This window comes from Chrysemys picta, chromosome 20 (genome assembly GCF_011386835.1).
Source record: "Chrysemys picta bellii isolate R12L10 chromosome 20, ASM1138683v2, whole genome shotgun sequence".
Classification (NCBI taxonomy): Eukaryota; Metazoa; Chordata; order Testudines; family Emydidae; genus Chrysemys; species Chrysemys picta.
The window spans coordinates 21,622,072-21,640,427 of record NC_088810.1 but is presented as its reverse complement, the minus strand read 5'-3'; the positions used below and the strand labels follow the sequence as shown (position 1 = coordinate 21,640,427).

General features: G+C 56.8%; 1 protein-coding gene across 2 annotated transcripts in view; it reads right to left on the bottom strand.

Annotated features, from left to right (window-relative positions):
- Positions 1-11,173: 11,173 nt before the first annotated feature.
- The window catches only part of NTRK1 (neurotrophic receptor tyrosine kinase 1), a 31,054-nt gene continuing 23,871 nt past the window's right edge, over positions 11,174-18,356 (bottom strand). For both annotated transcript variants that reach the window (XM_005311245.4, XM_042843272.2), the window contains 3 exons: positions 17,613-17,853; positions 15,773-15,931; positions 11,174-14,578 (listed from right to left, as the gene is read on the bottom strand). In XM_005311245.4, the coding sequence (XP_005311302.4) occupies positions 14,393-14,578; positions 15,773-15,931; positions 17,613-17,853 (586 nt within the window). In that variant the 3' untranslated portion in view covers positions 11,174-14,392. The remainder of the gene's footprint in view (positions 14,579-15,772; positions 15,932-17,612; positions 17,854-18,356) is intronic.

Below are 18,356 nucleotides of genomic sequence, written 5' to 3'. Positions count from 1 at the left end.
GAGGAGCAGAGAAGCCCAGTAAGGAGCTTAGGGGCAGGCGACAGTGGAGCAGAGAGAGCTCAGAAAGGGAGCACTGATCTAAGGGACTGAGCCCCCTCCCCCACGCCTGGGGTCATCAGCCTGTGGAACTCCTTGCCACCAGATATCACCGAGGCCAAGAGCGTCACAAAGTTAATTAAAAAAAGGACTGGCCATTTAGCTGGTTACCGAGCCCCCTCCGGGGGGGGGGGGGGTTAAAAAGGCCTAGAAGTCTACTGCTTTCAGGCACAAACCAATCGCTATTGGGGGTCAGGCGGGAACATTCCCTGGGGTCAGGTTATCCCGTTACCACCTGCGGCAGCGGTCACAGCACCATTCTCTGAAGCAGCTGGTGGAGACAGCCCGTTCTCTAGGCCGAGAATAAATGAGAAGCCCCTCTCACCAAGCAAGGCCCCATGATGCAACAATGGGGGCTAGGCAAACCCCGGTTCTGATCCCGTCTGGCGAGCCCCGATTGTCTCCCGAGAAACGCCGCCAGGTATTTCACAGCTGAGCTCCGCACGCCGGCCCCCCTCGCTCGCTTTCTCCAGAGGTCTCTGCTTTAATCAGCATCGATCCGTATTCGCCGGGGGGGCTGTAAATCTGGCTCCGGTGCAGAGGCGGTGACAAGGGCTGTCTCTCGGGGGCACCCTAATCGCTGCAGCCAGAATGTCAACACGTTTAAAAATTAAACAGGGGGGCAGCTGAGTTTGGGAGGGGGTGGGGCAGGCTTAGTAAACGATGGGGGTCCGCGGGTGGGGAGAGGAACCGGGGCAGGTAGAGCAGCCAGGAGCAGAGAGCAGGACATGGGGACAGACCACGAGGGCTGGGCTGTATAACGGGGGGGAGATCGGAGAAATGCCCCAATACTTAGGGACAGATTTTCAGCTCTGTCCACTGCTCTAGCGTTACATAAGAACGGCCACACTGGGTCAGACCAAGGTCCATCTAGCCCAGTATCCTGTCTTCCGACAGTGGCCAGTGCCAGGTGCCCCAGAGGGAATGAACAGAACAGGGAATCATCAAGTGATCCATCCCCTGTCGCCCATTCCCTGCTTCTGGCAAACAGAGGCTAGGGACACCATCCTTGCCCGTCCTGGCTAATAGCCATTGATGGACCTATCCTCCCTGAACTTATCTAGTTCTTTTTAGAACCCCGTTGTAGTCTTGGCCTTCCCAACATCCTCTGGCAAGGAGTTCCACAGGTTGCCGGTGCGTTGTGTGAAGAAATACTTCCTTTTGTTTGTTTCTTTTAAACCTGCTGCCTAGTCATCTTTAAATGACAGTCATGTCCCTTTAAACAGCAACCAGAACGCTGACAGCCACCCAGCATCAATGAGCATCAGACCCTCCGTCAGCCACACCTTTCACGCGTTCTGCTTTTCATCTAGGGAAGCAGCGTGGACTAGTGGTTAGAGCACTGGACTGGGATTCAGGAGACCGCTGCAGACCAATAGCGTCCCCATCAGTCGCTTGGGGAGAATGAGGCAGGGTGAGTCACACACACCGTGCTCTCCTTTTGGGGAGATGATTGTTATTCCTTGCTGTGTCACACTCCCCATAAAGCTAAAAGGAAAGTCAGCCCCATTCTAGACCCATAGAACTGCAGGACAGGAAGGGACCTCAAAGGTCACCTGCTCCAGCCAGCTCACCAAGGCAGGACCTAACTTCTGGCTTCTCCCTGCATAAGGAGGGGGAGGGAAAAAATCCCACTAGCCCAAGACTGTTCCATTGCCCTCCTGGCATTTCTGTTCCGATCCCTGCGCTGGGAAACGCAGTCAATAGCATCCCATCTCTGCTGTGCCAATCAACGGGGTTGCATTTAGTCCTGCAATGGCTTGTGACCTCAGGTAGGAAATTGCTGGCATGGGGGGGGGGGAGGGAGTGGGGAGAGAAGAGAAAATATTTCCACTGATCTCAGCTCAGGCTTAATGCGTCGCCCCAGGTTTGTTATCTGAGTGGAACGTGTTTTGGTTTTGATGGAATAATGGAAGTTGTCAGACTTCAGACTGCCCAGCTGCACTGCGTTGGAACAAGCTGGCTACATGCAGTGTTGCCCTCTACTAGGTGGAAGAAGAGCGGCCCAATGGCATGTGTCATAGGCCCTGTACTGCTAGCAGGGAGTGAGGAGTCTCTTCTAGCTCAGGGGCGTGGCAGGAGGCTCTAGCGCCACTCCTGTCGTGAAGTCCCAAGGGGCCGCGGATTTGACAGAATATTTTTTTAATGTTGCAAGACCACTTTTTGGTCCCGATTTGATCTCATTTGCACACGTGCAAAATGGGTGTGACGTGCTACCATTCTGATAGGCCGCATCGCACACTCGCCTGGAATGACTGTATGAGGGGCAGGGAGGCCAGCCCAGAGAATTGAGGGGAGGGGGGTCATTAGAGGCTCATAACCCACTGTACTAAAACTTCATCTCCCTCTGACTCTAGGCACCGCCCCTGTCCCTTCTCCTCTTCCCAGCTCAGCTCTCCTGCTCCCACAACCCCCCCTCTTCCCACACAGCCACACTGAGCCCAGGCCTTCGGCTGGCAGCAGCGGCACTGGAGAGAGAGAGTTTTCCAGGGAGCAGAGCCGTTAATTACCTCATTGTCAGAGTCCATTACTGCTCCCCCCGGAGCCCCTTGCTCTGTGGCTCTAGAGGAGGAGATGAAATGGAGAAACTGCTGGCGGGAGGGGGATAAATCAATCCGTTCGAAACGCTTCAGGGAACATGGCACTCTTCCTGCTCTCTTAACCCTTCGGGGGGCAGCGTGTGTCACAGCCTGGGGAGCCGGGGTCCAGGCACGAGGAGCCGGGAATCTGCAGGCTCAGCCCATTTTTAGAGCCAGGTGGAAAATTCTGCATCTAGCCCGGGAGCCCGGCTCCAACAGCGGCCAGCACCACAGGAAGATGCAAAAAACTCCCCAGAACCTGCGGTCAAAGGTTAGGTCTCAAGGTCACCCCCTTGGGGGTGAAGGCAGGCACCTCACTTACCTTGTGCATCGTTCCCTGGCTGATGGCAGCCCCGGCTCCGGTTCTCAGGGTGTAGCCCTCCAGCCGCACCTCTTGGCAAGTCCACCCCCTTCCTGGGGTACAACCTAGGCCAGTGGTTCCAGGGCCTCAAGAAGGATTCAAACCACACTGGAAGTCCCAGTTCCCACCTTCCTGCATCGTGTGTGTGTGTGTGTGTGTGTGTGTAAAAGAAACACACCAGCCCATCACCTGCCCTCAGAGGGCTCAGCCCGGGAGGGCTCTCACCCTACTCTCCAACCCCAGCTCTGTTTTTTTCTGAGAGGCCCCTCAGCTGGGCTGGGCATTTATCACCCCCAGCCCTGATCAGCCTCACAGGTGTGGAAGGTTGGGGCTGATTGGGGCCACAGGGAGTTCTTTAACCCCTTCTTGACTGGTGGTGGGGTCATCTGCCTCACCACAGCGCCCACAGGGGAGGTTCCTTCCTGACCCCAGTAATTAGAGCTAGGCTGATGCCCTGAAGCCTGAGAGTTTCTATTCCCTTTCAAGCCTCTTGGCTAGTCTTTAAATCCTCCCTGTCACATCTCTGGATGTTCTCGTTATCCAACTCAATGCCCAGGCCTGCGTTTGAAGCCCACTATGTTCTCAGCCCCAGTGGCACCTTGTGGCGAGGAGTTCCACAGGCAAAACAAAAAAAAGGCATTCCCTTTTACCTGTTATAATTTTGCTGTTTCTTCCTGGTACCTGAAGGTGAGGAAATCAGGGGAGAATACCCATGGGGTGCCGCCGCTACCCAGAATCCCCAGCACCCTATACACATGTTCCCCAAAGCAATAGCTCACTTAGGCAAGAGGCCTCCCCTAATTAAAAATTACGTCACCAGTTTGGTCCTAGAAACATTTCTCCTGTGATCTCTGGGGGAACCAAACTGGTGGCCTGGCGTTAATAGGTGCTGTTCAACAGGCTGCCGTGGCCCACCCCAGAGGTAGCCGCACCGACGGGGAGGCGTTTGCTTTCTTGCATGCCATAAAACCCGAGGTGCTGCAGACTCAGCAGGGCTGAAGCTTCCCGTCACAGGAGAGGCTGTGCTTCTGCATTCAGCCGTCCAAGCTGCACCCAGCATGGCATGGGATCAAACCTGCGGCTGGAGTAGCTGCCATCACGTGATGGTGTGTGCGGGGGGGGGGGGGGGTCAATGGGGTCCTGTGAAGCCAGGCAGTGATTATGGCACCTCTGCTTCCAGATCTGTGGCTCCTGGCCCGGCCGCGCATTCGCGGGGGAATGTGTTATTTAAGCAATAAACCACAAGCAGCATATGGATCCCGGGGCAGGCGCGGTGTGGGGGGGGGGCAAAGCCATGCACGTCACACCGTGGAAGGAAGCACACAGCCCACGCCCTGGGGGGGGGTCATTTCTGCTGCAGTGAGAGCTTGGAAACATCCAGCAAACAGCTTGCAATAAGCTTGACGTAGCCTGCTTCTCAGTGCACCAGAAAAAATAATCCTCTGTACCCATCTGCCTGCCCTTCCCCTGTATGCCCCGAGGGAGCAGGTCGGGGCAAAAGGGCCGGTGTGTGGCACACAGAGGGGCTCCTGCAGTCGCTGGCACGGCTGCACCCAGAATCTCTTGTATTGGCCGAAGAGACAATTTCCTGACAAACACGATGGCGCAGGGCTGGGGGAACGCAACGTTTTAATCTCGTTCCATCCTCCAGTTAAATAGAGTCCCGTAAATCAGCAAGGAGACGATGAAACCCAGCGGACAGAGCACATGGAGGCCATAGTGGGCAGCCTGGTGTGCCAGAGGGCAAGTTTTTGTTGGCGTCCTGGAAAAGGACAGGTTGCGGGAGGGAGCTGAAGGAGGCAGCTTTGTGGCCGGTTCTGGGGAGCCACGCAGGAGCAGCCAGGGGAAAAGCACCAAAGTTGTTTGAAAATGCGGGAGGGAGGCTGGGATCCTGAACCGATGGGAAGCAGGAGCCCACACCTCGCTAGTGTCTGCGCGATGCTAGGCCGGGTGGGGATAAGCCCTGAAGGGCCTTGAGCGTGAAGACGCGTAGCTGATGTTGGCTGCGCTGGAGAAGAGGCAGCCGGCGGAGGGCTGCAGAGAGAGGGGATGACGTGGGCAAAGCGCCGGGCTAGAAACACGCTCTCTGCAGCAGCTTTCGGAACGGAGACCAGTACGGCCAGATTGCGTTCGCTGGGGCCAGAGAAGAGACTGTTGCAGTCTCATTCGGAGTCACTCCAGCAATGGGGCTCCCACTCCACGCCCGCCAGATACGTCCTTAGTCTGACTTGTATTCAGCCTCCATTTCCCTTGGCTTATTCTCGGGAGCTGGGGGGGAGGGGGACAGGATGGGACAGATTGTCAGCTCTTTGGGACAGGTCCCTGCTCTTTGATCTGTGTCTGTACAGCGCCTAGCACTGGGGGGCCAGGACTGGGCCTCCTCGAACATGCCCACAACGGAAAACCTGATTGATTAATAAATACATAGCACATGGCGCACTGGGTCGGGACTGAGGAGACCTATCCCCAGCTCTGCCATTGACCTGCTGGGTGGCTTTGGGCAAGTCGCTGCCCCTCTCCGTGCCTCAGTTTCCCCTCCCAGCCTTTGTCAATTTGGATGGTAAGTGGCTCAAGGCAGGGACTGCCCTTGTCCGTGCAGTGCCCAGCCCCATGGGACCCTGATCTCTGGTTTCCAGGCATCTCCAGAATAGAAACCACCATCTCAGGCTGTGTCGCCATGTTATGACCCCTTGTAGCACCGCGATGGGTCCGTCTCCCTCTTTAATGTCTGTGATGCGTGTGGGCCTCCATCCCCAGCCAGCCAGCACGTCACGGCATCGCCCGGCCAGGCAGACGTCGCTCTTTCCCTCTGTGCTCACCAGCTCCTCCCGCCCATGCTAGCCCAGCCATTTCTGTCCTGCCTCTCTGCTTTCGCTCTGGGCCTGAATCTCAGCCCGCCTGGCCACTGCCTAGGCGTCACGTCAGTTTCATCTCCCATCTCTCTGTCGCCCATGGCAGATCCCTGCGCTTATATCGTCCCCTCCACCCACCTCCCGCGACGCGCAGCTCCCACTTCCCGAGGGGGGCCTCTCCGTTTTTTTATTTTCTGCCTAACTTCTCTTTATTCCCCCCACACACGTACCCCCCCACCCGATCCTCTCTGTCTCCTCTCATTCAACATCAGCTGTCCGTTTCATGGGCACGCTTGAGCATCTGACTGCGAAGGAGGCCTGGATGGGGCGTCTTTTCCGCACGGCTTCCCGGTGACTATTTGCCAAGCAGGGCGGGGTGGGGGCTAATGGATAAAAGATTGATTTCAGCGCCACGAGCCTGGGGGAGACAAGCCGAGAGCAGCTGACGTGGCGAAGGGCACTTGGGACCGGTCTAGTTTCCTGGATGTTCTCTCCAGGCAGTAAACAGCCCCCGGCTGCTCTACGTTTGTGCCGCAAACCGGGGACGGACAGCTGGGGCTAAGGGAGCGAACTGGATTCAGCACCATCACCACCACCATGTGCGCGGACACACAGAGCACAGGGGCACAAGGGGGCTGGCTGGTTCAGAGGGGCCGTAGAAGGCTCTTCCCCTCAAAGGGGCGCTGGTTCCAATCCACTGCCTTTAAGCATCCTCTGTCAGGTTATACGGGGTCAGGTTGCCTGGATTTCAGGGTGTTACCCCACAAATGACCCTGGAGACACAGGGGAGAACTGGCTCCTCCAGCAGAGCAGGGCACTGAGCAGCGATAAATCAAGACTCTTTCCAGCTCATTGGTTGGGGACACTTGTAGCTCTGGGAACTGGAACTGAAATGCTCAGGCTTGGAGCCCAGGACTGCTGTAAACTGGCCCCACTCGCTTGGTGCCAGTGGAACGGGGCTGATTTATAGCAGCTGAAGATCTGATCCTGGCAACTGAAATGCAGCTTCCCCTGGGGTGGAACGTGGCCGCTGTTTGACAGCACACAGCAACACTGCGCAGGGAACAATTATCCGACCCAGAAATGCACTCACTGCAGGGCAGCGCATGGCAGCTGTTTAATGGCACGCAGTAACGCTGCACGGGGATCGCTCACCCGGCACTGAAATGCAGCCAGTTCTGGGGTGGAGCGCAGCAGCTATTTCACAGCCAGGCAGCAACAATCCAGCTGGGACGTGCAGTTGCGCCAGTCCAAACTGCAGAGGGGGGCATTTATAAAGACAGGCAGAAGGGCATTACCCACAACTGGAATTTGGGCAGCCTTCTGGCTTTAAGCTTCCCCCTTTATTGACCAGAAGTGGCCAGGCCTGAGCGGAGTTTTATGGCGCAGCTGCAGCGGAGAGAAAGTAATTAAACACAGGGGGTTCCTCCTGTGACAAAGTTCAACGCAAGCAAATTAACTCTTTCCTTGCTGGGCAGCGCATGCTAGCCGCCCCAGCGAGCTGAAAAGCCCTGCTACCCACACTGGGCGGGGAGGTGTCAGATAAGTGTTGCTCTGTTTGCAGGCCAAAGGGGCTCATAGGGCTTGCCAGAGTGGCTCAGACCCCAGCCCCAGCTAGCCAAAGATCCCAGCTCTGACTGTGGCCAGCACCAGCTGCTCCCAGGGATGGCATAAGAATATTCCACCCACATCACTAGGTCTCATTCTGGTTTCTAACAGTCAAGGAGCAGTTAAACACTGAAGTAGGGGGGTTAATATCCCCGCTGATTTTTTTGTTAGCGCACACAGCATCAACGCTGACTACTGTGGTGATCCACAGAAATGGCCAAGCCACTCTTTGGGTCTTGCTAAGCTTCAACGACTTCCAGTGGCTGGGAGTTCCACAGGTTCAGGGCCGGCTCCAGGCACCAGCTTACCAAGCAGGTGCTTGGGGTGGCCACTCCGGAGAGGGGCGGCAGGTCCAGCTGTTCGGCGGCAATTCGGCGGACGGTCCCTCACTCCCGCTCGGAGCGAAGGACCTCCCGCCGAATTGCCGCCGCAGATCGCGATCGCGGCTTTTTTTTTTTGGCTGCTTGGGGCGGCCAAAACCCTGGAGCCGGCCCTGCACAGGCTAAACACACCTTGTGTGAAAAAAGTATTTCCTTTTAGCAGCTTTGAATTGGCCACTTTTAATTGCATTGCAGGCCCCCTTGTTCTCGTGCCCCAGGACAAGCCTCAAACAGGGTGGTTTAGTGGGCCAGACACTGGGTTTGGTGTCAGGAGACCAGGAGTTTAGTCCTGTCTCAGCACTGTATAAGCTTTGCCCTGTATACATTCACTGCTGGCTCATGATAGCACCAAAAGGGGTGTATACCACCAGCCCTGGGGCCAATTCGTGGCTTTGCTGCTGACTTTGCTGGGCGAGCGTGGTCAAACCCCTGCGCCTGGCTCCGTGCCTCAGTTTCCCCACCCGTAAACCCCCAGATCTGGAAAAGTTCAACCCCTGCTTCAGTGCCCGAAGCCACCGTCCTGCCCCTGCCAAGGCTGCAGTCCCCATTTCTTATCTTAGGTTGCAGTGGGTAACAAAGTACCTGCAGTGACGAAGCCTGCAGTCACTAATTGCCCAGATGAAATCAATTCACCTCCATTACAGTCAGATCCAGGGCCCGAACATTAGCAAGGCAGCAGGCTAGCGCCAGCATTACCCCGCAGATGTGATTATGGGGATGCTGCCGGGGATACGATAAGGCGTTTGATTCGATGAAGGTGCATGTGTGTTCTTTGCTGGCTGGGCCTCCTTTCAGGTTGCAGAGTAAAGTAACACCGAATGCCGTTGACAGCTGGCCCCTGGCCACGCGCCCCTCTGCAAGAGGGCTCTGCAAGGTGACTGGGGCCGGCACAAAGAGGCAAGGCTGCAAACCGGCGTGACACGTGTCAGTTGCGAGTAACTACATTAGCAGCCTCGTGAGGCGAAAGCGTTTTTATTGGAAGCGAAGGGAGGGGAGCGGGGCTGGAAGCCAAGGGAACACGTCACAAGCGTTTATGATCACACGCTCTGGAGGTACTTCTGAGCCACCCCGGGTGGGGATGTGACTGGCCACAGCTGCGATGGGGGGGCCCATTGTGCCGGGCGCTGCATAAACACCTAGTGAAAGAGATTCCCTGGGCTGGAGAATTCACAATCTCAACAGACAAGACGGAGGAAATGGTGAACCAAGGCCCAGGGAAATAAGTGACTTGCCCAAGATCATCCAAGAAGTCAGTGGCAGAGCTGCCTATTGTGCCTCTGAATGCTTCAGAGCAGGGACTCTCTCTCACTGCGTCCGGCCTGGGGAGGGGCACTAGGTGCTGCTACATTGCAAACACCCACTGCTAAGAGCCCTGCAGTTACATCCAACGTGCAGTTGCCAAAGGAGACACATTCATTGCGCCTTCCGGACGGGTGCCTGTGTGACGGCCACCCCCTTGGCCAACACACCAGGGACCGCTGGAGCGAACAGCGTGCGCTGAACGCCCGGTCCAGCGGCTGTCCACCCTCCATGGCTCGGGCTCACAATGGGGCCTGTCACACACATGCTCCCCAGGGGTGACCCCCGCCTTTCCCGGGGCAGAGCAGGCCGTGACTGCAGCCTTGGAGAACCAGCCCCGCTGGACGCTGGTGCAGCGACCCCGGTCCCTGGAACCCTCTGGGGACTGGGCCCCCCAAGGGGTAGAAGGAACCTCTGAGCCCAAGGCTGGCTCAGCAGTTGTCTTGAGATTAATGTCTCACAACGTTCCCCCCCTCCCCAGCTCTCAACAGTTCTTGCTGCTCCGGTGGCACAGGGCGGCCCATGTACCAGATACAGCCAACACCATGGTAACCCCCTGTTGTGGGGCGACGGCCAGCCAGGGGGAGGGCTGGGGAGATCGTACGTGCAGCTGGCAGGCTGTTCAAGGGGCAGATCTGATCCTGACCCTTCCCTCTCCCCCCATCCCCCAGTTATGTTCAGCACATTATAAAGGAACGTGTCACTCTCCTGCTTTGCAGATGGGGAAACTGAGGCACGGAGCGGGGCAGTGACTTGCCCAAGGTGAGTGGCAGGAGCTGGGAACCCGGGAGCCCCCATTCCTGCAGCTAGCACCCCACTGGAAGGATCCCTTCCCCTTTATTTGGCTGTTGGCAGGCAGCAGCGGCGTTTCCTCCTTCCAAATGGCAACGTTTGAGCTACGGGAAAGCAGCCCGAGATCTCAGCTCTCTGGGACAAGCCCAGTGTCTGTGCTTTATGGGGCTGTGACGCTCAGCCTGCCCGCGCCCCAAGCCGTGAACAGAGCCTTTGCACCCTGCCGGAACAGCAGTCGTAGATCCAGACGTGCTTAAATTCCCCTGCAAGAGAGCGAAGCTCCTGTCTATCTACACCCCACCCCAGCCCTGGAGCCGCAGAGCACCTCACAATCTCGAGTGTAGTTTGTCTGCTCACACCCCCCGCGTGAAGCTGCAGTACAGAGAGAACCAGGCCGTGGCTTCCGTGCAGCCAAAGGCCGTGTTTTCCCAGGGCGGTAGCTCTCTGCAAAATCCTGGGGGTGCCCCGGCTCTGTAGTTTTTATGGCAATGTAGTGAGGTCCCAGCCGGGCCGGGGAGGTATAGCATTGCTACGTTGCAGTAAAAGCTACCTGGCCTTGCCTCCACTAAAATTTTATAGCAAGATTAAAAGAAAAAACACAACCCGCTTTCGGCCTAGGCAGCGGGTTTCTCTCTGCATGAAAGTTAGTATGGGATAAGCTAGGGCGTGAATTTAAAAGGGATGAACTCTCCCTGGTTAACACAGTGCGTGGTTGCCCTTATTCTGAATGCGCTTAATTCACGTCCAAGAGGGATTAAGCTAATTCGGAACAAGACACTCGCATTCTGGAGTAAGAGCATTCCCCCCCCGCACCACCGCCCCCGCGGAGTTAATCAGGACTAGCTGCTCCAGAACTGCTCCCCATGTAGACAAGCCCACGGTCACACCAAGAACCAGGAATTGAGCCGCACTCTACCCTCTAGGTCGGGGTGGCCAACCCGGGGCTCCAGAGACACGTGCGGCTCTTCAGAAGTTAATATGCGGCTCCTTGTACAGGCACCGACTCCGGGGCTGGAGCTACAGCCGCCAACTGTCCAACGTGCCGGGGGGTGCTCACTGCCCAACCCCTGGCTCTGCCACAGGGCCTGCCCCCACTCCATCCCTTCCTGCCCCCTCCCCTGAGCCTGCCAGGCCCTCGCCCCCAGAGCCTCCTGCATGGCACGAAACAGCTGGTCGGCGCGGCTGCCAGGAGTGGAAGGTGCTGGGAGTGGTGGGGGGAGCTGATGGGGGGGGGGGCTGCTGATGTATTACTGTGGCTCTATGGCAATGTACATTGGTAAATTCTGGCTCCTTCTCAGACTCAGGTTGGCCACCCCTGCTCTAGGCACTCCTTCCTTCCCTTCCTCCTGTGTGTCCCAAGATGCTCTGATTTCTCCTTAAACCCATCTCTCCTCCTGAAGGCACTGCATAGCAGACAGGGCCTGGCTGTGTGTGGCAACATGGCCCGACGTGACCCACCCCTAGCAGATCTGCGCCGGGTGCCGCTTGAATTGACCTCCCGCTGGTCACGGCGCTGGCTGACTGGGAAGCCGTGGCCAAGGGTGAAGGAGAGAGCGGAGGAGGAGGGAGGCAGGGGAATAATCCTTTTAGGAAGGAAAGAGAATAATTTTCCAATGAAGCCAGGCGCTGGGCTAGCCCCCACGGTAAAGAAACAGCAGACGCAACAAGTCCCGCTCCATCCATCGCTTGGAGTTTGAGTGAAATGGACAGGAGATTTTATTCCTTATTATTTTCCTTCACAGAGTTGACGTAGTGCTCAGAAAGCCACGTCTGCTATCCAGAGCCCTGCCAAGGGCAGAAACAGCGCTACAGAGATAGGAACACCGAGAAAGCCAGAGATCCAGAAGGCAGCTTCTAGATTCGTAGGATCCTGTTCTCACTTACAGCAGCATCAATTCCCTTGTAACGGAGGCTTGGGCTCCAGGGGAAAGTTCCACTTGTTTAACTTAAGGGTTTGCCTCTCTGGGGACACATGGGCAAGTTAAGTGGAATTAACTACAGGTGTGAATTTAAAGTGGATTCGTTAAACTGCATTAAGCCCCTGTGTGGACACGCTCATTCAGAATGAAACTGGCCTTAACTTGGTTTAATTTAATTCATTTCCAAACTGAATTAAGGAAAAACCATGAATTAAGGGGAAACTTTTATTCCGAATAAGGAATTTAAAGTGGTTTAACTAACCCACGTTAAATGTTAATATGGATTAATTTTCCTGAGTGTCCCAGGGAGACAAGCCCTTAAGGTGTGAATTTAAACTGATTTAGTTAAACTGGGTGCAACGCTCTTTCCCCCTCCCTCCATTTTGGTTTAAATCAGGTTTATTGCACTTTAGTCATTTGGCAACAGGCTTAGGGTTAAACTAAAGCAGAATAAGCTGCCTTCACACCTGAATAAGCGTCCACACAGCGGTTTGCACCACTTTTAACTAAACCAGTTTAATTAACCGGTGTCAGTCTGGGTGTAGGCCCTTCCACTGCTCTGCCAATGTAAAGGGGCCATAAAGCGGATGGAACTGTGATGGGCTTGTCTACACCCAGAGTTATTCCGGAATTGTGACAGCACTTTAAATTCACACCCTGCCTTAATCTGGATTAATTTTCAAGTGTAGACAAGCCCTCACAGCAGTGATCTAGCTCAGTGGGGTCCTAACCCATGACTGCGGTCCTGGATGCTATCACAATACAAATACAGAATAATAATTTATGCCAAAGCTAAAGGCCCCTTTACGCTGCCAGAGCAGCAAAAAGGGGCCTCGGTGCAAATGAGAATCAGGCCCAGCAACTTCAGTGGAGTCACTCCAGATTCCATGGGGGTGAGGGAACAGAATCAGGCCCCATCGGTTTCAGAGAACCATAGTGACCCCTGGGTCAGGAGGGGATGACTGACTGCCTGGGCAGCCACACGCTAGCTCCCTGACTCACCTTTCCGGCTCAGACAGCTCCTCCCATTAGCAGCTGGCCAGATGGACTTCCTAGCCCCAGCCCACAATCACCAAGCAGGGCCTGAGGCCTCCAGCGTCACGGGGCCAGATCCTCCGCTGGTGCAAATCAGCATCGCCTGGAGCGATGCAGATTTACACCAGGGGAGGATCTGCTCGCACGGGCCAGGCAACAGCGGGTCTGACATTCCGGGTGTGGCTACACACTGCAATCACGGGATGCGACTTAATCTAGCTAGTGTGGGTACCAGAGCCAGGGCCGCCGAGAGCGGGTTCGGGCCCCGGTGGAAAAAAAAGTTTCGGGCCCCCCAGCAAGGGTGGACGAGCTAAACAGGGCCGACGAAGCCAGGGAAGCCAGGCCCTGGGCTCCATCCCGGACTGCTGGACCCCGGTAATTTGTACCGGCTTCCCCCACTCTCGTCGGCCCTCACCAGAGCTGTGAAGTCAGGACAGCCCAGGCGTAATCACCCAGGGTCCCGGGCAGGCCGGTACGGCCCACGCTCAAGCCAGTGCTGCTGCGGGTTCGCTCCTATCTGTCCCGGAGCCGGCTAGATCACAGCAAGCTGCAATCACAACCCAGGACTGCAGCGTGGACGTCTGGACGCCGCTCTGGGTGCTCAGAGGTGGGTGTCGTTGCCCAAGAGCTGCAAAGGGATTTTACAGCCAGCCCTGCGGCGGACAAACGTCCCGTTATTACGATTAACTAGCCCCAGGACTTGGCCCAATCTCTCCCCCCCACCCCAGATAAGCCACTACAGTAAAGAGCTAGCATGTATAATGATAAATAGCGTTAAACACGTTCATTCCATTCAACAGCAGTCCTCCCCGCCCCCTCCCCCCGCCCCGCTGGCCTTCCCCCAAACCTTGGGGGTCTGGGCTCACGAAGCGTCCTCCCCCTGAAATATACATGGCTGGCGTCAGTCCTTCAGCCAGTGGGTAACTAATAACTGATGCGTCCGCGTCACCTAGCAGGGGGCGGAAGGAGGGTCGTAGTGCCAGGGTGGAGTCTGCTGTAGGAAGAGACACAGGGCAGGGGTCCCCCACCCACTGAGGTGGAGGGTGTCCTCCATCTGTCCCTTTAGCATCCGTCTGTCCATCTGTCTTCGGCGGGTGAGGAGGCTTCTGGAGGCTGAGTCTGACTTGAGGGCAGCACGCGCCCTCCCGCCACCGCTCTCGGGGGGCAAAGGGCAGCAGCCCGGGCCACCAGCCAGAGCTGGAAAGAGGCCGAAGGGAGCAACTTTCGTATGAGGTTGACAGGTCTTGGGGAACTCGGTCCAATCCCGACACCCCTGGCTGAGGGAACAGTCCTAGCGAGGCCAGAGACGGGGAACCTCTCTGTGGTCCCATCACCTCTGACCCCAGGATGGGGGTGGGATCCTGGCCGATGCGTCGATGGGGCGAGGGGCAGGCGAGGAGGTAGGAGGAGGATCCCGGTGGGGTCGTCCTGAAGGAAGAGCCGGTTTCCTTCCCCGTCTCCATCCCCGTCCTTAGCCCAGGACGTCCAGGTAGACGGGAGGGGTCTTGACCAGGGCGTGAAGCCGGCTGTGAATCTCCTTAATGTTCTGCCTCTGCTGGGGTTCCCGCTGCCAGCAACCCTGCATGATGTCGTACACCTCCGAGGGGCAGGTTCGGGGCCGCTCCAGCTCCCGGCCCTGTGTGATGCACTCAATGGCCTGCGGAGAAGCAGAAGAGGAGATGAAATGTCCGAGTTTCAACCCCGCAATGACTAGCCCTGAACGGAGGACACGGCCGACACGCTCTCTCTGCCCAGGACTGAGCTTAGCTACACCCTTCTAGCTGGGGGCATGGGACAGTGCTGGGGGTAAGACACGGGAAGGGGAGTCAGGACTCCCGGGTCCTTTCCCAGCTCTGCTGCTGAGTCCCTTGTCACTTCGCCACTCTGTGCCTCGGTTTCCCCATCTATAAATTGGTGATGACCCCCTCCCTGCCCAATTCCAACTGGCCCTTAGCTGTTCTGATCTGGGGGCCATGGGAGGGGGTCATCGACACGAAACCAAGAGACACTGGGCTCCCGCTCCCCAGAATCCCCCTGGGCTCAGCAGAAGGGAGGGAAAGAGCCATCAATCTGCTCTGGGGGACTCCCTGTCTGCTCTGGGAAACATTAGACCAAGGGATGGGCAAGGAAGCTCTTAGGTCACGCAGTGAGTTTGTTAGGGGCAGGTCAGGTTTCACCCCGGGCCGGCAAATTGAATCAGATCTTTCATGCTTTGGAGAACTGAAATATCTTCCACCCCCATGAGCCCTAGAGCCAGGCTGGCCCCTCCCTGCTCAGCCCTGGCCATCCCAGAGAGCGGGACCGGCTGGGCCCTGTTAGAGGCGGAGGGTGTTTTGCCCATCCCTGGCATCTCGTCGTGTGAAGATCCTGCAAACTGATCCCCACCCGGCGAGTGTTCTTAGCCCCGATGGACGCAGGGGACAGAAGCTGAGAACACACGAGCCAGTGGAAGAGCTGGGGAGAGGACCCTGGAGTCCCGAGTCCCAATCCCTTCCTCGGACCCCCAGACCGCACAATGGAACCCAGGCATCCTGACTCCTGTTCCGCCTCCTCCCAGAGCTGTCGACAGAACCCGGGAGTCACAACTCCCAGTTCCCGGCTGTCACCTCTAGACTGCACTGCCACACGAGGGACAGCATGCTACGAGCATCTGCTTTAAGCCATGGGGGATGGGATCCTAGATGGGGTCCCCCCTTATTTCTTAGCCCATCTCCTTTCCCCCTAGCTGACTTCTTGGCCATCAGAGAACCAGCAGCTCAAAGACCCTGATCCCTGGAACTAACCCAAATGTTCTCCCCGACCCCAATCCCGGCGCTGCCACCCACCCCACGCTCGCCGAGCCACTCTTCACCTCAGTGTTGGACAACTGGTACCAGGGCTGCTTCCCATAGGTGAAGATCTCCCAGAGAACCACCCCAAAGCTCCAGATGTCACTTTCGGTGGTGAACTTCCTGTAGAGGATGCTCTCCGGGGGCATCCAGCGGATGGGCAGCATGGTGCGTCCGCCCACCTGCCAGAGAGACCAGGCAAGGATGGGTTAGCCAGATGGGTGGGGAGGAGGGCGGAGTCAAAATATTGCAAGAAAGAAAGAAAAGATAAAAAGAAAAAAAATGAGAAAAGAAAGAGAAGGAAGGAAGTAATTTGAAAAAGCCAAAGAAGGATGAGAGAGAATGAGATGAGAAAGAAAAAGGGTTGAGAGAAAATTAAAAAGAAAAGAAAAAGTCAGGAGAGAAAAGATGAGAGAAAAATGAAAAAGAGGAAAGAAAGAGAAGGAAGAATGTAAAAGAAGGAAAAAGTGGGAGAAGAAAGAAAAGAAAAAACCAAGAAGGAAGAAAGACAGAGGGAAGGAGCAGAATGGAATGAAAAAAGAGAGAGAAGAGAGATGAAAGGGGCGGGGCTGGATTCTCCATTTGCTCACACCAGCATGAGACCAGAGTCACTCCTGATTTACACCGGCAGAACAGAATTGGGCCCAGAAACGGGCTCATTTCATACCATCTCTCTCTCCCCTTTATTTAACCCTTTCACAACAGCCCGTCGGGGGCCCCTCCCACCTCCTGGCAACGCTGCCTTTCCACTCGCTAAGTGCTCTGCGCTCCCTTTTCCATCGCAGGCCCCATTAAATATGCATAGGGGGCTGAGGTGGGGCAGGAGCTAAAAGGGAAAATTGGAAGAGGCCCCTCGGAGCCCCCTGCCTGCCACAGAGGCCGATCCCAGCAGAGCTCTTGAGGAGATGGAGATGGATGGGTCTCCGCAGTCAGCAGAGCCCTCCGGCCGGCCGGCCATGTGGCTTGCGATGCGTTTGCTCCGAGAAGTGTCACTCTTCCAGTGCATTGACTACCCCGGGGCAGCCAGCGACTGACGCTGCGCTTTCCAGCAATGGGGGAAGAGTGGGGTGGGGTCTTCGAGGGAAGCGTTGTCTCTACATAGGAGGAGCAATTCCTCCACTGGCACTGAACGCAGCCTCACGGACCTGGGCAGAGGGGTGCTTGGGAAACGGGGCGCAAAGAATTGGTTGATGGGATCCCTAACGGGGTTCAAACATGGGACCTCCAAAGCATAGATTTCTACCAGAGTAACTCTGATAGCTGGCAGCAGTAGTAGGCTATTATCCTTTATATGGCCCAACCACTGAATTCCATTAGCTGGCAGCATTAGGCTGTCATCTATACAGACCAGCCACTGAACTCCATTAGTTGGCAGTAATTGTAGGCTGTTATCCTCTATATGGACCAGACCCTGAACTCCACTAGCTGGCAGCAGCAGTAGGCTGTTATAAGTGTCAGTGGAGGGATGAGACACGGATGTTGACAGTGAGTTATGAGGCAACTTGCATTTTCTCCCCAGTGTTGAGGCCTGAGCCTTCACCCCAAACCTGATGGGGCCTAATCGGAAGGAAGACAGGCGCTAAGGAGGGGGGGCAGAGGAGGTGCTGGGAGGTTACAACAGGGGTAGGCATTTGGAGAGCAGGGACATGGCCACCCTAGTCAAGGGAGGGACAGACGCAGCATGAGCCAAGCTAGCTGAGAGCACCGCGCCAGCCCAGGCCAGTAGCATCCGCTCCTGCTGCGCCCACGCTGGTGCCGCTAGAAAGGCCCTGATTGACTCCGCCAGGCTATGGATTGGGTCCTGCGCAGGCGTGACAGCAGAATCAGGCCATTTCCCCGCCCCTCCCCACCCAGGGAGCTCACCCGGTAGTAGTCCGTGCTGTAGATGTCCCGGGACATGCCGAAGTCCCCGATCTTCACCACCAGGCTGCGGCCCACCAGGCAGTTGCGCGTGGCCAGGTCGCGGTGGACGAAGTGGAGCGAGGCCAGGTAGACCATGCCCGAGGCGATCTGGGTGGCGATCTGCAACATCTGGCTCAGGGTCAGCTGCCCAAACGACTGGCCGTTCCCGTTATCCAGGATCTTGGCATCTGGCCCGTGGGACCTGAGCAGGGCAAGGGCAGGCTGCAGTGAGGCCGGGCTCAGAGCGGACCCGAACTGACCCGATTCTTCAGAGTCTGCGGCAAAAGTACAAGCCAGCCTGGGTGCGGCCAGACCGAGGTGCCACCAATGCCCGAGGCCCAGGCACCAGCAGGCAACTGACTAGGAGAGACATGCCCAGGTGATCCCAGCAGGCGATCCACGCCCTACGCAGCAGAGGAAGGGGAACCCTCCTCTGCCGCCCCAAGAGACCTGCCAATATGATCTGGGGGGGGAAATTCCTTCCCGAGGGCAGGTGCGAGAGTGTGTATGCTTGAGGGCATGTGTGTGTGTTGATGTGTGCATTGGCGTTTCTATGAATGTCTCCATGCGAGTGTGTGTAAAGGGGAGAGGGTTATGGGGGGAGGTGTTTGGGCGGGGGGGTGAGGATGTGGGGCTAGCCCAACTCCCTGCCCCCCCAAAGCCTGTGGGGCTGGGGTTTGAGGTGCAGACCCGGCGGGCGGGCAG